The following is a 23,955-nucleotide window of genomic DNA, read 5'->3' as shown; positions in this document are numbered from 1 at the left end:
GGTAGTGAGGTTGGCACAGGATCGGACATTGTTTTGTTCTGCTGTGCATGGGGTCACTATGAGTCGGTTCCAACTCGATGGCACCTGACAACAACAACAACAACTGCATGTCATCAGTTGACATGTTAATCATATAAGAATATAAGCAACAGGGACAGAAGTCTGGCTAATATTAGTGTTTATCAGTGAGGTAGCCTCATAAAAAAGGGAAATGTAGTTCAAAGAGTACCATCTTCCCTTGGAAGATGAACATTAGGTCTTAGTAATAACTTTAATATGTGTTTATTAATATTGCTTAATAATCTCTATCATGTAATTGCTGTTGTAAATTGCCCTCAAGTTGATCTAGACTCATGGCGATTCCATATGTGCAAAGTAAAAGCTACTCCATACGGTTCTCAAGGGTCTGATCATTCGAAAGCAGATCATCAGGCCTGTCTTTCAAAACTACCCTGGGTGTGTGTCGGGGACTGGCCTCGACATAGTTGTGTTGTTCACGAGTGTTTGGTTCACGAGGAGGAGATATCTGGTGGCGAAAGGGATAGCAAAAGAATACACAGAAAGACAAAAAGAGGGAGAAAAAGAGACACCCCAAAACCAGGGTGGGTGCATTACTGGCGTCCGGCAGGTCAGGTGTGGTGAACATATTAGCCAGGAGGGTGGTAAGATCCCACATGGTATACATCTTAGCTAAGTGGGCAGTACGCACCTCTTACTAGCTGGTCAGTAACACATGCCTAGTCAGCCGCACAGCACGTTATCCAATCTGTACTGCACACTTTCACCACCTGCCTGTAGTGCACACCTGGACTGGCCTGCGTCTCCGTTTTATTTAGGGGAGGAGCTTCACACCAAGCTGAGAGGAACCAAGACAAGGTACAGCTAGCATACGTAATTCTCCTGACATTCAGGCAACTTTACATCGTACTTCGCTGGTTTGAATCCCAGACCCACAACTTGGTTTCTCAGGTTCAATTAACATACCTATTGCCCCTGAGCTCAGTTGGGGGAAGGTGAAAGGGAAGGACAAAAGGCTTGGGAGGAGTCCCACTGTTTTGGCTTCCTGAGCCAGGTTTTCAGGAACTTTGGCTGAATAGCCTGCACCTGGGACAGGTTTAGGGAGGATGTCCTTTTGTCTATAGAACAAAGAACCGGGAAGTAGCTAAGCTATTTTTAGTTAATCCTTTGGAGAAAGGTTTAACCTTGAAACCTTTAGAGTCTTGGCTTTAGGAAAATATTACATTTATCTGTGGATATTAAGGGCTCATGTTTGGAATTAAATAAAAAACATAACTGAACACTAAGATGGAAAACAATTTGCTATGACTGCCCGGTGGCCAGAATCTGTTCCTCAGAGCCTGTGGCCTGCATTGTCTGCAACACTCGGGCCCAGTGGGCCTCGAACTTCTGACCAGCTTTACACAGTCTGCAACAGGTGTGTTAGAGCCACCAACCTTTCAACTATAAGTTGAGCTCTTAACAGTTTGCACCAGCCAGGGACTTATTTTATGTATCTGGTACGAAACAATATTGAAATAATACCTCCAGACTTGGGAATTTACCTTTATATGTTGAGAAATTTCTCATTGATAAAATAGCATAATTTCTTATTAGACTTATTATCTTTACTCTGAGATGATGTGTCTTGTTAGAACACTACAGCTGGTCTTGACCCAGTCTCTCTTGTTTTCATCTGGACCAGATTCAGTAAGTTTATGCACCACCTTAGACCTGCCCACTGGCCTTTCTTTCAGATCGGCAGCTCTGGCATGGCCATCTACTGATCCCACAATTACAAACCAGGTCTCTAACCCTCTGTCCATGTGACAAACTACAGGTCGGTGCTCTGCAGCTGCAGCTACCAGATTCTCAGGGTGTCAGCACCTCCTCTCCTCACTTCTGCATATTGCATGTTTACAATCTGCCCCAGGACTCTCCTGTTGCCACAGGAACCACTGGGCATCTTTCTGTGCACAACCCAGATAGTATTTGTTGTTGTTGTTATGTGTCATGGAGTTGATTCTGACTCATAGCGACCCTGTACAGGGTTTCTGAGGCTGTAAATCTTTACAACAGCAGAAACCCTCATCTTTCTCCCACAGAACAGCTAGTGGTTTCAAACTGCTGACATTTCAGTTTGCAGCCCGATTCATAACCACTATGCTACCAGAGCTCCTTCCAGATAGTATAGAGGATCTTAATCCCTTGGAAAGTATTCTTTTCTATATCTTACCTGCCCTGAAAGAGGGTTGGTATGGAGAGAGGTCGTTTCCTATGATCTTATGCTTGTCATGAAAAATTATACTTCTATATGACTCTCCATCCCTGCCTTAGAAGCACATAAGCTTTGGCTACAAGTTTTGCTTTTTAGTTAAGCAGAGGCTATCAGTGTCCTACCCATGCTGGCACCTAACAACAACAACAACAACCCATGTCTGCTATATGTCAGACTCAATAGCACACAACTCCCATCACCACCCCACATCCCAACAACCCTCACTTCTACTCATTGATGGCTTTCTACTGCCAGCACTTCAACTTCCACATGAAGGCTTTCTCTGACATCTGTCATTCACATGAAGCAAGTGGGATGTGCTGGGAAGCTGATGCCCCTGGGTACAGGGGATCTATCTCTCAGGCATACTCTACAGTGTCTTCCAAAGGTCCCAGTGGGACTGAGCTCTAGTTGCCCACAGCGGTAACTCGTAAACCACCTGCACTGACTTTCTTCCATTCCTGGTTTCACTTTTCTACTCCAGGTTTTAGTGCTTCCAGAGAACATGTTCAAAATAAATTAATTTCTCTAAAATCCTTGAGTCTGTTTTGGAGAACCCAACCTAAGACACCATGGAACCTGAGATAAGAAGTCTACCAACATCTTCCATTCTGATAGAATGATTGATAAAAGTGTGTATTAGCCAGATGAGTTTTGAGGTCTTTCATATATCTTTATATACTCTTTCTGAGTAATATTAACCAAAGACCTAAATGATTAACATTAATATATTAGTGTGTTATTATATTAAATAGCTTACCATAATGTAAGTATATTCTAGTTGTCTGCAGCAGGAGGTTAATAAAGCTCATTTTTTTGTTTCTTTTTGTAAATACATTATTTATGTGATTTGAATAGGTAACATATGCAAGTATGGTTAAAAAAAAAAATGTGCAAAGTGATATAGAGTAAAATGACATTTTCCCTTCCCCAAGCCTAAGTCTATTATTAGTTTCCTATGAATCCTTCCAGAAATTTTCTATGCATTTACAGTCACATACAGACATATTTGCGCATGTGCATGCATTTATCTTCATTTTATTCAATGGTATAATCTTGTATTGTTGTTTATGCACCACTTTAGACCTCAGCCATCAAGTCGGTTCCAACCCATAGCAACTCTGTATAGGGTTTCTGAGGAACGGTTGGTGAGCTTGAACTGCCAACCTTGTGGTTCAAACCGATCTTACAATGCAGCAGAGTAACCCACAGGGTCACACCAGGACACTTGTATTATATTCTATAAACTGTTCTGTGTGCTATGTAAGAGGGAATCGTGGTGGCCATTTCATACCAGTAAACAGAGATTTGTCCTATTCTTTTTAATAGCTGTATAGTTCTTCATTGTATGGATCAATTTTGTATGGATTAGTATTTAGATGATCTCGTTTCTTTAACACAATCACAATCCTTCAAGGCATATTTCTAGCTGATTCATATCAGGAACCTTTACTCCCTGCAAATGTTGATGTTTGTGAAGTTATTGTCTTAGAGGAGATATGTTCCTGAGTGACTGCCCTGGGCTGGCCAGGCCAGGCCAGGCCAGGTTTCTACTTACTCCTTTGGTTAAGTCCTTTTGATGTAATTTGCAGACTGTGCTGCACAGAGTCCTAGAAAGGAGTGTTTTGTTTATCTACTGCTATGTAACAAGTAAAAATTTAGTGTCTTAAGCTAACAACTGTTTTATTTGCTCACAATTTTTGCAATTGGAGCTGAATTCAGCAAGGCAGTTCTGGTCTTGCTGGTTGTCAGTTTTGTAGGTCCGGCAAGTGGATTTGGGGTTGGGTTCAGCTGGACTCTACAATAGCTCTCTCCCTATGTCATCTCAGGGCCCTTCCCTTTCCCCAGGAGCTCTCCATGTGACCTCTCTATGTGGTCTTTCTAGATGTATAACTTAAGCAGCTCAGGACTCTGGAAACTACAGGACCTTCAATAGTGTACCCCTGATATTTACTAGATCCACCTTTGCTGCATTCTTTTGGTTGAATCAGGGCTTAGGCTCAGCCAAATTCCAAGGAAGAAGACTTCACAAGAGCATGAATAAGAGGTGTGGTTTTCTGGTAGCCATCAATCTAATAGATTAAAAGTGGCTTCAAGGAAGACTAATAGGCTAGGGGATCTGGGCCCCTAACCAAAGTATACCCCATTTCATTAAATTCATATGTCATATTTTGTTTGAGAATATAATTACACTTTTTAATAATGGTTGAAAATCACAATATTCTATCAGGGAGTAATAAGAGGCTTTTGAGACATCTTCTAAGTCTTTACATTCAACTGATATGGGATTTGAAGAGTTGAAAATTAAATGCTCAAAAGAATTATGACGTTCCCTGATTCATGGTCCCTGTTAGCACTCCCAATTCTTTATCCCCCTTTTGCCCCTTCCTGCTTCTTAGATTTCCCATACAATTTCCCAAACAAACCCATTCAGTTCTTAGTTGAACATCTATTGACACCTGCTATGTTCCAACCAAGGTCATTATTTTGGAAATTCAGTCATTGTGGCCCCACGGATATCAGTGGCAGGCTGGAGCCAGCCCAAACTTCTCACTAAGCTTGATTGTGAGTTTCTCTTCCCCACTCCAGTGATGTCATGTTAGAGTCTTGAAATCAGTCTTTCTGGAAATATTTAGACCACAGAAATTGGCAAAAACCATAAATCAGGATTTTTTTTTTCTCCTCAAAGAGTTGGATATTAAACATTTACTAGCACAACCCTGGAATTAGGTTTACATTCCTTACCACAGTCCACATTGACCTATACTTCTGTGTCTTTTCACTCATGTATTTATTAAACATTAATTGATCAACTACTATGTTAAGGGGGGTAGCCCCTACTCTGTTTCAAACACATATCATCAGACAGGAATGTGGAGTTTGCTTTATCAGATTTTCTGATTCATTTTTAAAAGAAACCAGTAATACAGAATTTTATATAAAAATGTACAAGGTTTAAATGTTGGTAAAAATTTCAGAAACACTTCCTGGAGCAAATAAAAAATATTTTGAAGTTATACTTGGCATGTGGTCAGTCGGCTGCAGCTTCTGTTTACTTCTAACAAAAGCATACAATACCAAAGCTCAAGCCTCGCAGCTTTCTCAAATTTTCCTGGTAATAAAGCCACCTGGAACCTGGGTGCACCATACTTCACTTCACTCCCTGCTGTCTATTGATTGTGGTAGGTTTTATATGCATGTTTAAAATCATGTGCACCGCCCAAAAGACTTTGAGAAGCGCAGTAATGGCCACTTTTTCAGCCTCATGCTGCCCTTTCTTCTTTATTCTCCCACTAAGTCATAGTGACTTTCTTCTAGTGTCTGGAACATGCCATGCTGCTGCTTGCCACAGGGCCTTTGCACTTGCTGTTCCCTTTTCTTGGAATACTACACTTTAACTTCACTTCTTGGGGAATCTCTACCCACCTGGACTAGATAAAATCCTTTCTATTTTTCCTCTTTGATTACTGAAAGATGGTTGTTAGGTGATGCTGAATCAATTTCAAATAATAATGACCCAATGTGACAGAGTAGAACTGCCTGGAAGAGTTTTATAGGCTAAATTTTTTTCAGGAGCAGACTACTAGGTCTTTCTCCTATTGTGTTGATGGGTGGATTCAAACCACCAAGTGCTTAACTGTTGCACTACCAGGGTTCCTGATAGGGTCCTAACTATAGTGTATACTAATTTCAACAAATCAAATTCAGAATGCCCATGGTATAGGAAAATGACGAAGTCAAATCAGTGAAAACAAGGCCAGTGGCCAACTACAGACCATCAATTGCTCATGTGCAAGTTCAAGTTGAAGTGGAAATAAATTAAAATAAGTATTCAAGAGTGAAAGTACAACCCTGAGTATTTCCCACTTGAAGTTAGAGAATATCTCAAGGATAAAGTTTACACACCGAACACTAATAACTGAAAACCAAATGAGAAGTGGGATGACATCAAGAACATCATATATGAAAAAAAAGCAAAAGACAGTAAAAAGACAAGAAACAAAGAAAAGAACAAAATGGATGTCAGACTGGTGGAATCCCGAGACTATGACCCGTAGTCCCCTTCAGGTCTGAACCTGAATTCATCCCTGTGGTTTGACTTTCAGCCAAACAACAGAGAGGTATAAAGGGGGAACTACACCACCAGTGAGGTATCACATTGTGTACAATGAACAGCCATTTGAGATCCAAAGGGCAGCATTTACCTAAGGGCAAAATTCAGAAAGGTGGGGAAAAAGAAGGCGTGGATACAAGATCTACAGGGAGTAAGTGAGGTAAGTTACATTGGGGGATTGCAATGGAAATGAAACGGTCTGGTTTATTTCATGTGAAACTGGTGATCTGCTCTGTAGACTTTTACTCAACTAGCACTTATTATTATTTTTTTTTTTCAAATGGATGTCAGAGTAGACTTTGAAACTTGCTACTTAGTGTAGCTAAAATGAATGGAAGAAATGATGAAGTGAAAGAACTGAACTGAAGATTTCAAATAGCAGCTCAAGTTGGCAAAATAAAATACTATATTGAAATGTGTGAAGACCCAGAGTTATAAAACCCAAAGGGAAGAACAAACTTGGCATTTCTCAAGCTGAAAGAGTGTTAAAGGATTATAAAGTCCAGGTGTGGTACTGTAGGATAAGCACCAGACTGCTAACTGTAAGAGCAGAGGTTCAAACCCACCTGTCACTCCTCAGAAACATTATACAGGGTTGTTATGAGTTGGAATGAACTCGACAACACTTAACAACAGTGGGCAAAATATTGAACTACGCAGAAAGCATCAAAAGAAGATGGAAAGAACACTTAGAGTAATAATATACAAAGTCACTGTACCAAAAAGGACTGGTTGATATTCAACCATTCCAATAGGTAACATATAATAAAAAACCAATGGTGTTGAAAGACGAAGTAAAAGCTGAACTGAGGACACTAACACATACACACACAAACATGGAATTGATGGAATACCAATTGATGTTTCAGCAAACAGAGACAGTACTGGAGGTGCTCACTCATCTATGCCAAGAAATTTGGAAGACAGTTACCTGGCCAACCAACTAGTTTGTTGTTGTTTGTTGTTAGGAGCTGTCGAGTCAGTTCCAACTTATAGTGACTTTATGCACAATAGAATGAAACACTGCCTGATTGGACACCAAACGTGCAATCATTGTTAAACTTGAGCCCATCACTGCTGCCACGGTGTTGTTGGGGGTCTTCTTTTTTGCTGATCCTCCACTTTACCAAGCATGATGTCCTTATCCAGTGACTGATCCCTACTAATAATATGTCAGAAGTATGAGAGATGAAGTCTCACCTTCCTAACTTCTAAGGAGCATTCTAGCTGTACTTCTTCCAGTAGGGATTTGTTTGTTCTCTGGAAGTTCCTGGTACTTTCAAAAACCATAACTCAAATGCATCAAGTATTATACAGTCTTCCTTATTCATAGTTCAACTTTCACATGCATATGAGACTATTGAAAATACAATGGCTTGAGTCAGGCACACCTTAGTCCTCAAACTGGCATCTTTGCTTTTGTACACTTTAAAGAGGTCTTGTGCAGCAGATTTGCCTAATGCAGTATGTCATGTGATTTCTTGACTGTTGCTTCCATGAGTGTTGATGGTGAATACAAGCAAAATGAAGTCTTTGACAACTTCAATCTTTTCTCCATTTATCATGATGTTATTTATTGGTCCAGCGGTGAGGATTTTTTGTTTTCTTTACACTGAGGCGCAACTCATACCAAAGACTGTGCTCTTTGATCTTCATCAGTAAATGTTTTAAGTCCTCTTCACTTTCAGCAAGCAAGGTGGTATCATATACATATTGCAGGTTATTAATGAGTCTTCCTCCAATCCTGATACTGTGTTCTTCTTCATATAATCTAGTGTTTCAGATTATTTGCTCACCATACAGATTAAACAAATATGGTGAAAGAATACAACCCTGGCATGCAACTTTCCTGATTTTAAGCCATTCAGTGTCCCCGGTTCTGTTCTAACAACTGTAGCTTAGTCTCATGTACAGGTTCCTCAGGAACACAGTTAAGTGTTCTGGAATACTCATACTCCCCAACGTGGTGCATAGCTTGTCGTGATCCACAGAATCGAAAGCTTTTGCATAGTCAATAAAGTACAAGTAAACATCTCTTTAATATTCTCTACATTCAGCCAAGATTTATCTGATATCAGCAATGATAGTCCTCATTCCATGTCATGATCTGAATCTGGCTTTTATCTCTAGCAGTTCCCAGTCAATGTGTTGTTGCAGCCATTTAAAAATTATCCTTAGCAAAACTTTATTTGTGTGTGATATTGATGAAAATTTTCAATGATTTCCACATTCCATTGGTTCACCTCACTTTGGAATGGGCACACATATGGATCTTTTACAATCAGTTGCCCAGGTAGCTGTCTACCAAATTTCTTGGCATAAATAGATGAGTGTTTTCAGTGCTGCATCAGTTTGTTGAAAAGTCTCAATTTGTATTCTATCATCTTCCTTTGCCTTGTTCTATGCCAGATCCTTCAGGGCACCTTGGACTTCTACCTTCAGTACCATTGGTTCTTGAAATGGTTGAGCATCCACCATTTCTCTTTGTACAGTGACTCTATTATTCCTTCCATCTTCTTTTGATATTTTCTGCATCATTCAATATTTTGTTAATAGAATCTTTCAGTATTGCAAGTCAAGGCTTGAATTTTTTCTTCAGTTATTTCAGCTTGAGAAACGCTGAGCGTATTATCCCTTTGGTTTTCTAACTCCAAGTCCTTGCACATTTCAATATAACATTTGACTTTGTCTTCTTGACATGCCGTTTGAATTTTTCTGTTAAGCTCTTTCACGTTCTCATTTCTTCCATTTGATTTAGCATCTCTGCACTGGAGAGCAAGTTTCAGAGTCTCTTCAGACATCCATTTTGGTCTTTTCCTTCTTTCTTGTCTTCTTAATGACTTTTTGCTTTCTTCCAATATGATGTTCATGATGTCATCCCAAAACTCTTTTGGTGTTCAGTTAGAAGTATGTAATTTATCAAATCTATTCTTGAGATTATCTCTAAATTCAAGTGGGGTGTGTTCAAGGTCATATTTTGAGTCTTGTGGATCTGTTCAATTTGCTTCAACTTCAGCCTGAACTTGCATATGAGCTATTGATGGTTTGTTCCACAGTTTGCCCATGGCCTTGTTTTGAGTGGTGATATGGAGCTCTTTCACCATCTTTTTCCACGGGTGTAGTCAATTTGATTTATAGGTATTCTATCTGGTGAGATTCATGTGTATAGTTGTCTTGTATGTTGTTTAAAAAAGGTATTTGCAATGAAGAAGTCACTGGTCTTGCAAAATTCTATCATGTGATCATCAGCATCATTTCTATCACCAAGGACATACTTTCCAACTTTTCATCCTTCTTCTTTGTTTCCAACCTTTGCATTCCAATCACCAATAATTATCAATGCGTCTTGATCACATCTTTGATTATTTTCAGACTGAAGAGTTGGTAGAATTCTTCAACTTCATCATCACTGACTTTAGTAGTTGGTGTGTGGATTTGAATAACAATGGTATAAACTGGTCTTCCTTGTAGAAGCATGAATATTATCCTATCATAGACAGCATCTTGAAATGTTATTTTTGATAATGATTGCTATACCATTCATCTTTCATTTTTCATTCCTGCCATAGTAAATAAACCAGGCAAGTTTTTAAAATTAAACTGGTCAATGCCAGTCCATTTCAGCTGAAAATGCCTAGGATAATGCATAGTTATACATTCCATTTCATTTTTGAACACTTCCAGTTTTCCTAGTTTAATATCTGTACATTCTATGTTCTGATTATTAATAGATGTTTGCAACTTTTTTAAAATATATTTTGAGTTGTGCCCCATCAAGAAATAAGGTCCCAAAAGCTTTACTCCATTTGCATGATCAGGGTCAAATCTATTTTGAAGAGGCAGCTTTTCCCCAATTGTATTTTGAGTGTCTTCCAACCTAATGGTCTTATCTTTTGGCACTATATCTGACTATATTTTGCTACTATTCACAATGTTTCAATACTCAGTATTCTGGTGCTATCTGACAGTGCTCCACTGCTATTCATAAGGTTTTCAGTGGCTCTGGTAGCGTAGTGGCTACGAATCGGGCTGCGAACCTTAAGGTCAGCGGTTCGAAACTACCAGCTGCTCCGCGGGAGAAAGATGAGGCTTTCTACTCCCGTAAAGATTTACACCCTCGGAAACCCTGTACAGGGTCGCTATGGGTCGGAACCGACTCGACGGCACTTAACAACAACAACAACAAAACATTTTGAAGTACTTTGCCACTTCTTCTTCCTAGTCTGTCTTAGTCTGGAAGCTCAGCTGAAACCCCCACTCATCTGTCAGTCTGTTGTATTGTGGTGGATTGCATATTGTTGTGATGCTGGAGGCTATGCCACAGGCATTTTGAATGCCAGCAGGGGCATCCATGGTGGTCAACCAAGTAGAAGAAATCCATATTTATGCCCATTCCAATGAAAGGTAATCCAACCGAATGTGGAAATTATTCAACAATATCATTAGCAACACACACAAGTAAAATTATGCTGAAATAAATAAAAACTTATTGTAGCAACACACTGACAGGAAACTTCCAGAAATTCAAATCAGATTTAGAAGAGGACATAAAACAAAGAATATCTTTACTGATGACAGATAGATCTTGGCTGAAAGCAGAGAATTCCAGAAAGATGTCTACCTGTGCCTTAATTATGCAAAGATTATTGATTGTGTGATTCATAACAAATTATGTGTAATATTGCAAAGAATAGGAATTCCAGAACACCTAATTGTCTTCATGCAGAACTGTACATACACCCAAAGACAGTTGTTTAATCACAATAACGGGCTACTATGTGGTTAAAATCAAGAAAGTTGTATATCCTTTTACCCTATTTATCCAGTCTGTGTACTGAGCAAATAATCTGAGAAATTGGACTAGATGAAGCAGTGTGCAACACTGCTTGGAGGAAGACTCATTAACAACCTGAGATATACAAATAACTTACCTTTTTTTATTGAAAGCAAAGAATACCTGTAGCACTTACCACAGGAGATCAAAGATTACAGCCTTTAATGTGGATTACACTACAGAATAAAGAAAACAAAAATCCTCACATCTGGGCCAATAAGCAACATTTATGATAAACCGAGAAAAGATTGACATTGTCAAGGATTTCATTTTACTTGCATCAAAAATCAGTGCCTATGGAAGTAGCAGTCAAGAAATAAAATTACATATTGCAATGGGCAATTCTATTGTAAAAGAACTCTTTCTTAAAGTGTTAAAATACAAAGATGTTACTTTGAGGAACAAGATGTGCAGGACCCAAGCCATGGTGTTTTCAATGACCTTCTATGTATGTAAAAGCTGGGCAATGAATAAAGAAAACAGAAAAAGAATTGAAGCATTTGGATTATGGTTTTGATGAAGAAATTTGAATATACTATAGATTGTTAGAAGAACTAACAAATCTGTCTTGGAAGTAATACTGCTAGAATGGTCCTTAGTGTGAAGAGAGTGAGATATCTTCTTCCCGTACTTTGCACATGTTATCAGGAAGGACATGGAGAAGAGCATCGTGCTTGGTAAAGGTGAGTTGAAAAGAAGAAGACCCTCAATGAGACAGATTGGTACAGTGGCTGCAACAATGGGCTCAAACATGGCAATGATTATAAGACTGGTACAGGATCAGGCAGTGTTTCATTCTGTTGTATGTGGGATCACTTGAGTGAGTCGGAACTACTTAATAGCATCTAACAACAATTTCAATATGGGAAACTGAAATTGAGGGTCTTCTAGGAAAATGAGCTAAATAAGCATAAGACAATCCAGTCAACCCAAGTAGGTTATGTGTTCATTTAGGGTGTTAGAGTTAGATTACATTTCAATATATTTTTAAGAGAATCTCTGGTTTGTCCCTTCCTTATGTCAGAATAATTTGATAGTAGAACACGCTAAGAAGTGTCCATTCAAATATTGTCCAAGATTGAACACATCTGAAGTAGGAAACAATAGAACCAGTTGACATGACATTTTGAGACTGGCTTTAGATCTGCATATTGAATTCAGAGCCTCAAGCAAATCACAGTGCCTCTTCAGGTTTTGAGATTTCCATCTGCACATGAAGGGTTGGTGTAGGACCTCTGAGGACCTTCTAGCTTGCACACCCTAGACTTATATTTGGAAAGAATGGAGAGACAAGTCATGGGGGTAATGTCCTCTTTCTTGTTCTCTATTATATTCCCCATACTTATCACAGTGCCTGGTACTTACAAGGCACTCAGCAGATCTTGCTTGAATGAATGAATGAATGAAAACACTCATGAATCATGCCTCCTCTTTCCCCTTGATAAACACAAATTCAGGGCCCCAATCTGTGCCAGTGGGGACAGCAGGAAGCAGCTGTTTGCCTCTGAGGAACGGCTGTGTGATCTGACTGTGTAAACAGACATTTACCCAGGTGTTAAGAGGTGTAACTGAGAGAGGACACACATTTCTTTCTTTCTTCATGGTAAAGATCCAGAAACCCTGACATATCTTTGCCTTTCCTGAGGCAGTGCTGGTGTGGGAGCCGAGGGCCAAATATAACTTACTCTCCCACTCCAAAGTCACTCATTCTTTAATCACCCTTTAGGGCAAATACTAATATCCTGCGTTATTTTGAAAGTGCCATGGGCTGCCCATAGAACCAACAGACCTGTGTTGGAAGAAGCGCAGCCAGAGTGCTCCTTGGAGGACAAGATGGCCAAACTTTGTCTCTCATACTTCAGACATATTGTCAGGAGGGACCAGTCACTGGAGAAGGATATCATGTTTGGTAAGGTGGAGCGTCAGAGAAAAAGAGGAAGACCCCCAACGAGATGGATTGGCCAAGTGGCAGCATCAATGGACTCAAGTATGGCAACAGTAGTGAGGTTGGCCCAGGATCAGGCAGTGTTTCATTCTGCTGTGCATAAGGTTGCTATGAGTTGGTACCGACTTGATGGCACCTAACAACAACAACAATGTTATTTTATTGTTGGATGCTTTCACCTGTCTGCTGTCTGTTTCCTTTCAATAAAGTGCAAACACATAGAAAGTGCACAAGTTGTCTTGTCCAATGTCATATTCCCACATCTGGAAGTGTCTGGTAGTTGGTGGGACAGCTCAATAAATAGATGTTGACTGACTGATGAGTAAGATTTGCTACAAGATTTCTCTAGTGCAATCATCAACTTGAAATGGTGTCTGAAATTCCCAAGATTAAGCCAGACTTGCCTATTGCAATACGTCATTTGATTTCTTGAATGCTGCTTCCGTGACTGTTGATAGTTGACCCAAGAAGAATGAAGTCCTTGATAACTTCAATCTTTTCTCCATTGATAAGAATTTTGTTTATTGGTCCATTGGTGAGGATTTTTGTTTTCTTTACATTGAGATGTAATCCATACTGAAGGCTGTGCTCTTTGATCTTCATCAGTAAATGTTTCAAGTCCTCTTCACTTTCAGCAAGCAAGGTTGTAGCATCTGCATATCGTAGGTTGTTAATGAGTCTTCCTCCAATTCTGATGCCATGGTTTTCTTCATATAATCCAGTTTCTCAGATTATTTACTCAGCATACACGTTGAATAAGTATGGTGAAAGAATACAACCTTGTCACACAGGTTTCTTAATTTTAAACCATTCAGTGTTCCCATGTTCTGTTCGAACAACTGCTTTTTGTCGCACGTACAGATTCCTCATGAGCACAATTAAGTGTTCCGGAATACTCATACTTCTCAATATTGTCCATAGCTTGCATGATCCACACAATCAAAAGCCTTTGTGTAGTCAATAAAGCACAGATAAACATATTTCTGATATTCTCTGCTTTCAGCCAAGATCCATTGGGCATCAGCAATGGTATCCCTCATTCCACGGCCTCTTCTGACTCTGGCTTGAACCTCTGGAAGTTCTCTGTCAATATATGCTTGCAGCCATTTCTGTATTACCTTTAGTAAAACTTTACTTGCATGAGATATCAAAGAGATTGTCTGATGGTAAAAACAACCATAGGATATCATCTCACCACTGCAATAAAAACAATGATCAAAGAAACAAAAAATAACAAATGCTGGTAAGGATGTGGGAGATTGGAAGTCTCATATATGACTGGTGGAATGGTAAAATGGTACAACCACTGTAGAAAACATTGTGGAGTTTTCTTAAAAAGTTGGAAATTCCATATGATCAAACAATCCCATTACTACCCTAGAGAAATTAACAGCAAATTAAGAGCTAACCACCCCTCCATAAGGAATGTGTTCATCAAACTAATCAACCATTTGAGACTCAAAGGGCAGTATTTCCCCCAAAACACAATTCAGAGGCAAGAGGGGCAGGAAAGATGGGCAAATGGAAACAGGGAGTCCAGGAAGAAGCAGGAAAATGATTGCTGTATGTTAATGAAATTGCAAATAATGTCAGAAAAAACAATGTGTGTAAATAGGTGAATGGAAAACTATTCTGATACGTGAAATGTTACAAAATAGATAGATTAACTTTCAAAAATTTGCTTACTTCTAGGTGATCTAACCATTTGAGTTGGTGACCCACTGAAAATGGTCTTATTGTCTTCTTTCCTTTCCTACATGACAATTTTTTTTGTGTGTGTGTAATGTTTAGACTTCAGCTTTCAATGAGAATGTATTTCATATTTAAAGGAGAAAATGATAAAGCCATTTAAAAAAATGGCATATAGACAAAACAACTGGAGGGGCGGGGCTTGAATGCAGCTAGGGTAGAGGTGCAGTGAGGCTCACCATCAGCAATACACAGAATACCAGGCAAAGCAGATTCAGGGCAGAACTCAAAGGCTCAGAATCACATAGGTAAGAATATTTTAAAAGTCTGAAGGCTTATAGCTAGTGGAACTTGAAAAAGAAGTAAGAAATAGCACACTTTTGAATTTGCCAGACTCAGAGGCCCAGAGCCCACAACTTGGGCAAGAACAAATGGCAAGACCAAGTAGGGGAGCAGACACACCACAGAAAAATGCCCCAGGAGACTTGGAGCAAAGGTGGACATTGTTTCATTCTTCTGTGCATGGAGTCGTTATGAGTTGGTTCCAACTCGATGGCACCTGACAACAACAACATACACTTTGTCAGTTTTGCTTTGTTCTGATTTTCTTTTCTTTTCTTTTTAGTTTCTGTTCATTGAACCCCCACTGTTTGCGCACCTCTATTCTGGTGACTAGAGGGTGTGCCTAGGCAAGTAGACACCCCTCAACCTCAGCACTGGTGGGTTCTTCTGCCACACATGCTCACAGATGCTCTCACTCCAGGAGCCAGCCCTGAACTCTTTGTTTTTTTAAATACAGAAAAAACCAGAACCTGGGGTTTGCAGAGGGAAAGAGAGTTTAAAAATAAAACAGACCAAAATTAAATTAAATCCTGAGGTATAGCATAACAATCAAGAATGGCATCTTGAAATCTATCAGGCAGCTTTGGAGTCAAGAAGCTGAAAGAGGGCATTATAGTCATAAGCATATCGTTGTTATTAAGTGTCATGGAGTAGGTTCTGACTCATATCGACCCTGCATAGGATTTCTGAGGCTTATAAATCTTTACAGGAGCAGAAACCCTCACCATTCTTCCATGGAACAGCTGCTAGTTTCAAACTGAATGCTGAGGTTAGCAGCCCGATTCGTAACCACTACGCTTAGACTACAGATGTCTTTTGCTGTTGTTTTTTTTTTTTTTTTCTTCTCTCCCTCCTCTCACTTTTCTGTGATTATAGACTACAGTATCCAGTCTACTTTTTTTTTTTTTTTTTGATGTTGGTCTTTTGTTTTTGTTTTACTTTTCTTCTTGTGTGGATTTTTTTTTTTCTGTTTTGCTATTTTATGCTCCCCCTTCTACATTTGGGGAACTCTTTCTCTCCCTATATTACCTAAGAAGAAACAGCAGCTGCTGCCATATAGTCAAGCTACAATCACATTCTATAAAACACCAAAATCCAGGCAAGAACTAATACCAACTGCCATATACCAGGGAGGGAGACAACACCTGTGAAACTAACTCTGAGTTAAACAATAAGAAGAGTGAAAAGGGAAGCCCACATCCTGATCACATCTACCTGGAAGCAATCAGAAAGTATAAAAAAATACCAAAAGTATTTTTGGTAAGTAGTAAGGCCACAGATAAACACTAAACATGTCCAAGAAGCAAAAGCAGATGACCATATCAGCACATGTCCAGAAACAAGATAAAATGTCTGAGACAAATGACCTAGAGGTAGGCCTTGGAAATACCTGAGAAGGAATTCAGAAAAATGATTATAAATGTTTCAAAACCTTTACAATGGAGTTGAGAAAAATAAGGAAGAAGTCAGGAAAGTGCTACAGGAACAATCAAATAAGATAGATACAGCATTGGAAATCATTCAAAACCTATAGAAAGAGGTCCAAACGATCAATAATAGAATATCAGAAATAGACAATACATTGAAAGCACTAATGAGTAGAATAGAAGAGATGGAAGGCAGAATCAGTGAGCTGAAAGGCATATCTCTCAATACCACTAAGATAGAAGAGTAAACAGAAAAAAGGATTTAAAAAATCTGAAGGTCTAAGATTCATGTTGGACAACGTGAAGAGGAATAACTTTAAAATTATCGGCATTCCAGAACAAGAATAATCACTCAAATCCACAGAGGAAATAGTTGAAGAACTGCTGGAAGAAAATTTCTCTAACATCCTGAAAAGTGAAAAGATAAACATTCAAGAAACTCAATGAACTCCAGGAAAGAAAATCACTGAGACATAGTATAATCCAGTTCACCAAAATCAAAGATAAGGAGACACTCCTGAAAGTAGCTAGGGAAAACAGAAGTGTTACATACAAAGGCAATCAAGTCTGGATCTCTCAGCAGAAATCATGTAAGCAAGAAGGCAATGGGAAGTCTCCCTCCTCCCGCTCGCCCTCGGATTGGACTTGCCATTGCAGCTGCTGCTTCCTTCCTTCCAAGGTGTCAGTGGGTCAGTTGGTTTGTCTCCAAACGTCAGAGTCTGTGCCATTGAACTGCCTTCCGTGGCTGAAGTGGATCCTTTTGGCTCCCCTGCCAGCACTCCAGGAGGCCCCACGCTGGGGAATGGATTGGCGGGTGAAGAAGGCCCAGCTGAGGCCTTCTTGGCACAGCAAGAGAGTGAGATTGCGGGCATTGAGAATCATGAGGCTTTAGCCATCCTGGACAGTGGTGCCCTCGGGCTCCAGCCACATAGTGACCTGCCAGGGATTCAGATGCTGTTGATGGAGTGATGAACTGGGAATATTACCAGGACAGCCATGGTCTGACAGACAATTATACAGCTATCTCACAAATAGATCAATTGCAATCAGAGCATGAAAGAATTTGTAAATGGAGAGAAGAGCAAATAGAATGCTTGGAAGATCTTGATGTCAATTCTTGGATGCAAGAAGCAGAGTAGAAAGAGAAGCAACCAAGGAGCTAGAAAAGTGGTATGCCAGGCAGGTTGAGCAGCTACAGAAAACAAAAGCAAACAACAGGGCCGCAGAAGAAGTCTTTGTAAATGACATTGATGAGTCATCCTCAAGCACAGAGTGGAAATGGGTGATCTGGCTGTGTGACTTTAACCCCAAGTCCAGCAAGCAGGCCAAAGACATCTCCTGCATGCGCTCAGTCCTCATCTCCCTCAAGCAGGCCCCCCAGTGCACTGAAGAGCTGCCCTATGGAAACACTGCATCTGCAATATCTTAATCCTACTCAGTGAAGCTCTTCACAGTAATTGGATTAATTATGTTGAGTTCTTTTGGACCAAGCCTTTTGGCTTTAGAGTTGATCATTGTTTGTGATTGCATGTTTCCTTCAACTGTTTTCTCCCTGGCATTCAGAAAGGAGGAGAAGGAAGAGGAAGATGGGAGGGAATCCTCCCAAGAGAAGCCTCATGTGTGCTTTTGTGCATTATTCTAAGAGTAAATTTCTGTTCAAACAATAAAATAAAAATAAGGCAATGGGGAGACATATATAAAACCCTGAAAGAAAAAAAAACTGCCAAACAAGAATCCTTTATCCAGCAAGGCTATCAATCAAATACAATGGTGGAATCAAAACATTCCAGGATAAACAGAAGCTAAGGGATTCTGCCAAAGCAAACCCTGTGCTACAAAACATCCTAAAGGAGGTTCTGTGGACAAAGAACCAACAAGAACAGACAACAACCAGAGATTGACATACGTGGCAGCAACTCCCAGAACTAAATTGACAGAAGGAAGAGTCGAGAAGAGAACAAAACTATCAGAAAAAAATCAGATATCTGGGAGGTCAGTCTATGATCAAAACAATTACAATGTAAAACAAGGTAAACACATAGTAACAGACACCAGATGGTGAAAAGGTCAGGTAGATTACAGGATGAAATAGACTGCACTACAGGATGAAATAGACTGCACTAAATGGACTATAAAGCAACTGCAAAGAAAATTAACACTTCACAACATTCCAAGAAAATGAAAAATCCAAGAACATGAAAACATTAAAACTATGAGGAAACTCACAAGAAAGAACACAAAAAGCATGAACTCAGCAAAGGCAGACACACAGAACAATGAAAGCAACAACACCACAATAAAAAAAACCATAATGGCAGCAATCAATCCATACCTATCGTTAATTACACTAAATATAAACGGATGAAATGCACCAGTTAAGAGATGAAGGGTGGAAGAATGGATAAGAAAACAAGATCCTTCAATATGCTATTGGCAAGAGACACATCTCACACAAAGAGTCAAAAACAGATTAAAAGTCAAAGGATGGAAAAAATATATATCAAGCTAATTGCAATAAAAAATAAACAGGAGTGGCAGTGCTAATCTCTGATAAAATAAACTTTAAGGCAAAAACCAGTGTAATGGATAAAGATGGATATTATCTCATGATTAAAGGGACAAATTGAACAAGATGACAAACCATAATAAATATCTGTGCTCACAATGAAAGAGCTCCAAAATATATAAAGCAAACTCTAATTGATTTAAAGAAAGAAATAGATGAATCTACAATAATAGTGGGTGATTTTAATACATCGCTTTCAAAAATGAATAGAACCAGAAAGAAACTTGACAAAGACACAGACAAACCAAACAACACAATCATCCAACCGGACCTCATAGAGGTGTGCAGAGCATTCAACCCAACAACAGCACAATACACATTCTTTTCCAGTGCACATGAAATATTCTCCAGAATAGACCATGTTTTGGGCCACAAAACAAATCTCCATAAATTTACAAATATCAAAATACTACAAAGCATCTTCTCAGACCACAATGCTATCAAATTAGAAATCAACAGTAAGTAGACCAAAGAAATAAAGTCAAATACATGGAAACTGAATAACACCCAGCTGAAAAGTGACTGGGTAGTAGCAGGAATTAAACATGAACTCACAAAGTTCCTAGAAACAAATAAGAACGAAAACACAACATACCAAAATCTTTGGGACATGGTGAAAGTGGTGCCGAGAGGACAATTTAGTGCAATAAATGCACGCATCCAAAAAGAAGAAAGAACCAAAATTAACATGTTAACACAGCATATACAACAATTAGAAACAGACCAACAGAGGGAACAAACAGCCACCAAATGAAAATAAATAATAATAAAGAGTAGAGCAGAAATAAATGAGATAGAAAACAGAAAAACTATAGAAAGTATCAACAGGACAAGAAGCTGGTTCTTTGAAAGGATTAACAAAATTGACAGATCATTGGCAAACCTAACAAAAGAAAAGAGAGAGAGGACACAAATAATACACATTAGAAACCACATGCACGATGTCACAACAGAACCAAAGGAAATCAAAAGGATAATAACAGAATACTATGAAAAGTTGTACTCCAACAAATTTGAAAACTTAGAAGAGATGGATACATTTTCAGAAAAACACAAACTACATAAAGTTGCACACAGTGAAGTAGAAAACCTGAACACACCCATAAGAAAAGAAGAAATTGATTAGGTCATCAAAAAACTCCCAACCAAACGAAGTCCAGGCCCACATGGCTTCACTGGTGAGTTCTACCAAACTTTCAGGAAACAACTGTCACCAATTCTACTCAAATTATTCCAGAAGATAGAGAAGGATGGAAAACTTCCTAATACATTTTATGAACCAAGCATAACCCTCATACCAAAACCAGGGAAAGACGTCACTAAGAAAGAAAATTATAGAGCAATATCCGTCATGAACATAGATGCAAAAATTCTCAACAAAATCCTAGCCTACAGAATCCAGCAGCACATCAAAAAGATAATACATCATGATCAAGTGGGATTCGTATCAGGAATGCAAGGATGGTTCAACATTAGAAAAACAACCAACTTAATCCACCATATAAATAAGAAAAAAGAAAAGAACCACGTGATCATATAGACTGATGCAGAAAAGGCATTTGACAAAATCTAACATCCATTCCTGATAAAAACACTCAACAAAGTAGGAACTGAAGGGTAATTCCTCAACATAATTAAGAACATATATACAAAACCAACAGCCTACATTACTCTCAATGGAGAGAAACTGAAAGCCTTCCTTCTGCGAATAGAAACCAGACAAGGATGCCCTTTGTCACCACTCCTATCCAATATTGTGCTGGAAATCCTAGCAAGAGCTATCTAGCAAGACAAGGAAATTAAAGGCTCCCAAATTGGTAAAGAGGAAGTAAAACTCTATTTGCTGACGATATGATCCTATGCATAGAAAACCCCAAAGACTCAGTAAAAAAGTTACTAGACCTCATTTGAAGAGTCAGCAAAGTGTCAGGATATAAGATCAACGTACAAAAATCAGTTGGATTCCTCTATACCAAAAATGACAGCATTGAAAAGGACATTAGGAAAGAAATACCATTTATAATAGCCACTCAAAGGATGAAATATCCAGGAATAAATGTAACCAGAGAAATAAAGGACTTATACAAAGAAAAATACAAAACACTACTACAAGAAACCAAAAGACACCTACAGAAATGGAAGAATGTACCATGCTCTTGGATAGGAAGACTTACCATTGTGAAAATGTCAATACTGCCCAAAGCAATTTGCACATATAATGTAATCCCAAACCAGATTCCAATAACATTCTTCAAAGAGGTGGAAAAAACAATTACAAACTTTATATGGAAGGGAAAGAGACCCAAGATAAACAAAGCACTGCTTAAGAAGAATAAGGTTGGAAACATCTTGATCCCCGACTTCAAAATTTATTACACGGCTACAGTGGTCAAAACAGCTTGGTATTGGTACAATGAAAATACATTGGTCAATGAAACAGGATCAAGAATCCAGAAATTAACCCATCCACATACAGCCAACTGATTTTTGACAAAGTACCTAAATATATCGCATGGGTAGCTGATAGTCTCTTCAACAAATGATGCTGGCAAAACTGGAAATCAATATGCAAAAGATTGAAACAAGACCTTCACCTCATGCCTTTTACAAAAACCAACTCAACATGAATTAAAGACCTAAATGTGAATCCCAGAATTATGAAGGCCATCGATAAAAAAATAGGGACAAATGTGAGGGCACTAATTTAGGGAATACACAGACTAACAAACATTTTGAAAACTACACAAACAAAAGTAGACAAAGTAGATGACTGGAACATATTAAAAATTAAAAACTTATGTGCAGCAAAAGACTTCACCAGAAGAGTAAAAAGGGAACCCACAGAATGGGAAAAAATCTTTTGCAATGACACATCAGACAAGGGACTCATTTCTACAATATATAGGAAACCACAACACCTCTACAAGAAAAAGACAAATAATCCAATTTAAAAATGGACAGAGGATATGAACAGACACTTCACCAACGAGGACATCCAGGCAGCCAACAAACATATGAAGAAATGTTCACGATTACTAGCCATTAGAGAGATACAAATCAAAACAACAATGAAATATCATCTCACACCAGCAATAACAGCAAAGATCAAAAAATAGAGGGCAATAAATGCTGGCGGGGATGTGGAGAGACTGGGACACTCCTGCATTGCTGCGGGGATTGCAAAATGGTCCAGCCTCTCTGGAAAGCAATATGGCACTTCTTCAGAAGGTCGGAAATAGAAATGCCTTTTGATCCAGCAATTCCTCTACTTGGTATTTACCCACAAGAAATATGAGCCATAACATGAGTAGCTATATGCACACCAATGTTCATAGCAGCACTATTTACAATAGCAAAAAGATGGAGACAGCCTAAGTGCCCATCAATGGAGGAATGGATAAACAAACTGTGGTACATACACACAATGGAATATTATGCTACGTTGAAGAATAACAAGGAAGCTGCAAGCCACTGCATAACATGGATGAACCTTGAGGACATCATGTTGAGTGAAATTAGTCAGTCAAAAAAGGAGAAATACTGCATAGGACCACTAATGTAAAAGACTAGGAAAAAGAACCCATACTAAATGGGGAGTGGGATTCTTTCCTAGTTACTGGGATGTGGGGGCTGGGGTGAGGTGAGGGAGGGGAAGGTGGAGCACAGGATAGGGAATAGACACAGGATAGTTTGGGTGCCAGGGAAGCGGGGAAACACACAAGAAAGGGGATGGGAATGTTAGAACAAAGCAGACAAGAAAACAATTAGGCAGGTTTGCATGGGCTAAGTGGAACAGAGGTAAAAATAATGATGTATGCACAACCTTGGAACAACAGGGCTCTGGGATACAGGGATTGAGACATGGTTGGAATGGGCAAAGGGGGAGGGGAATAATGTTAAGATGTTTAGCTGTCTTTTGAATCTTGGTTTCCCTGGCATGCAATTATAAAATAGACACTTGAGGGGGATAGAAAGGAATAGCCAGAAATAGCACCATAGAAAGCTTGTAAGTCCTTCTTCTGCCTATAACTGATTGGAATGCCCAAAATAGGGCTACAATGTGCACAGTGATGGAGGCTTCCTGCGAAGCCTCCGCATTACATAAGAACATAGGTGGAATCCTGAACTGCATCCAGAATCTTCTAAGGTGGGAAGTTTCCACTTGAAAGGACAAGCAGAACAGTCTGGAGCAGCTAGAAGAACAGAAGATACTTCTTGAAAGAAAGACCTACAGGAAAAATACACAACAATATAGGCAGTCTGACTGATTACTACAAGAACAAGTAAGTTGCTCACCCAGGGTACATCAAGGCAAGTGGTCTGGTCCCCTCAGGGCAAACCCCCTTCCAAGACTAAGACTCAGTGGGAATACATGCTCTGATTGGTGACCATGTTCGTCACCAATAAGGGAAAGTGAGGGAGAAACAGCAATTAAGCTGCGAGCTAAGTCCTACAGTGTTCAATAGATTCCTGTGAACCCAGGTGGAGACCTGGTTGGCCATCAGTGTGGCAAGACCTGGGACTGTTGGGCCCAGAGTCAGTGACATGGATGGCCACAGAGGACTAGAGTGGAGAGTGAAGCATCCAGCTGATAAGAAGAGAGGGCATATGCATAAGAACACCCACACTTGCAGATAGTACCCACTTGACTTGGCTTCAATGACTAGATGATCAGAGCCCAAGTAGAAGAAGAAAGAAGATGGAAAAAAACAGTAATCTGATACAATTTGATCAACTTGACTTACACCTATGGAAGCAGTAGC

The 23,955-nt window shown here is 39.3% G+C and overlaps 1 protein-coding gene across 1 annotated transcript; it reads left to right on the top strand.

Annotated features, from left to right (window-relative positions):
• The first annotated feature begins 11,878 nt into the window (after window positions 1-11,878).
• On the top strand, window positions 11,879-18,055 carry LOC102814588 (clathrin light chain A-like). The gene is made up of 3 exons (XM_006863614.1): window positions 11,879-11,906; window positions 17,306-17,591; window positions 17,755-18,055. The coding sequence occupies exons 1-3, from the start codon at window positions 11,879-11,881 to the stop codon at window positions 18,053-18,055; spliced, it is 615 nt and encodes a 204-aa protein (XP_006863676.1).
• Window positions 18,056-23,955: the final 5,900 nt, after the last annotated feature.

Source organism: Chrysochloris asiatica, unplaced genomic scaffold (genome assembly GCF_000296735.1).
Source record: "Chrysochloris asiatica unplaced genomic scaffold, ChrAsi1.0 scaffold00055, whole genome shotgun sequence".
Classification (NCBI taxonomy): domain Eukaryota; kingdom Metazoa; phylum Chordata; class Mammalia; order Afrosoricida; family Chrysochloridae; genus Chrysochloris; species Chrysochloris asiatica.
This window is presented reverse-complemented; position numbering and strand designations above follow the sequence as displayed.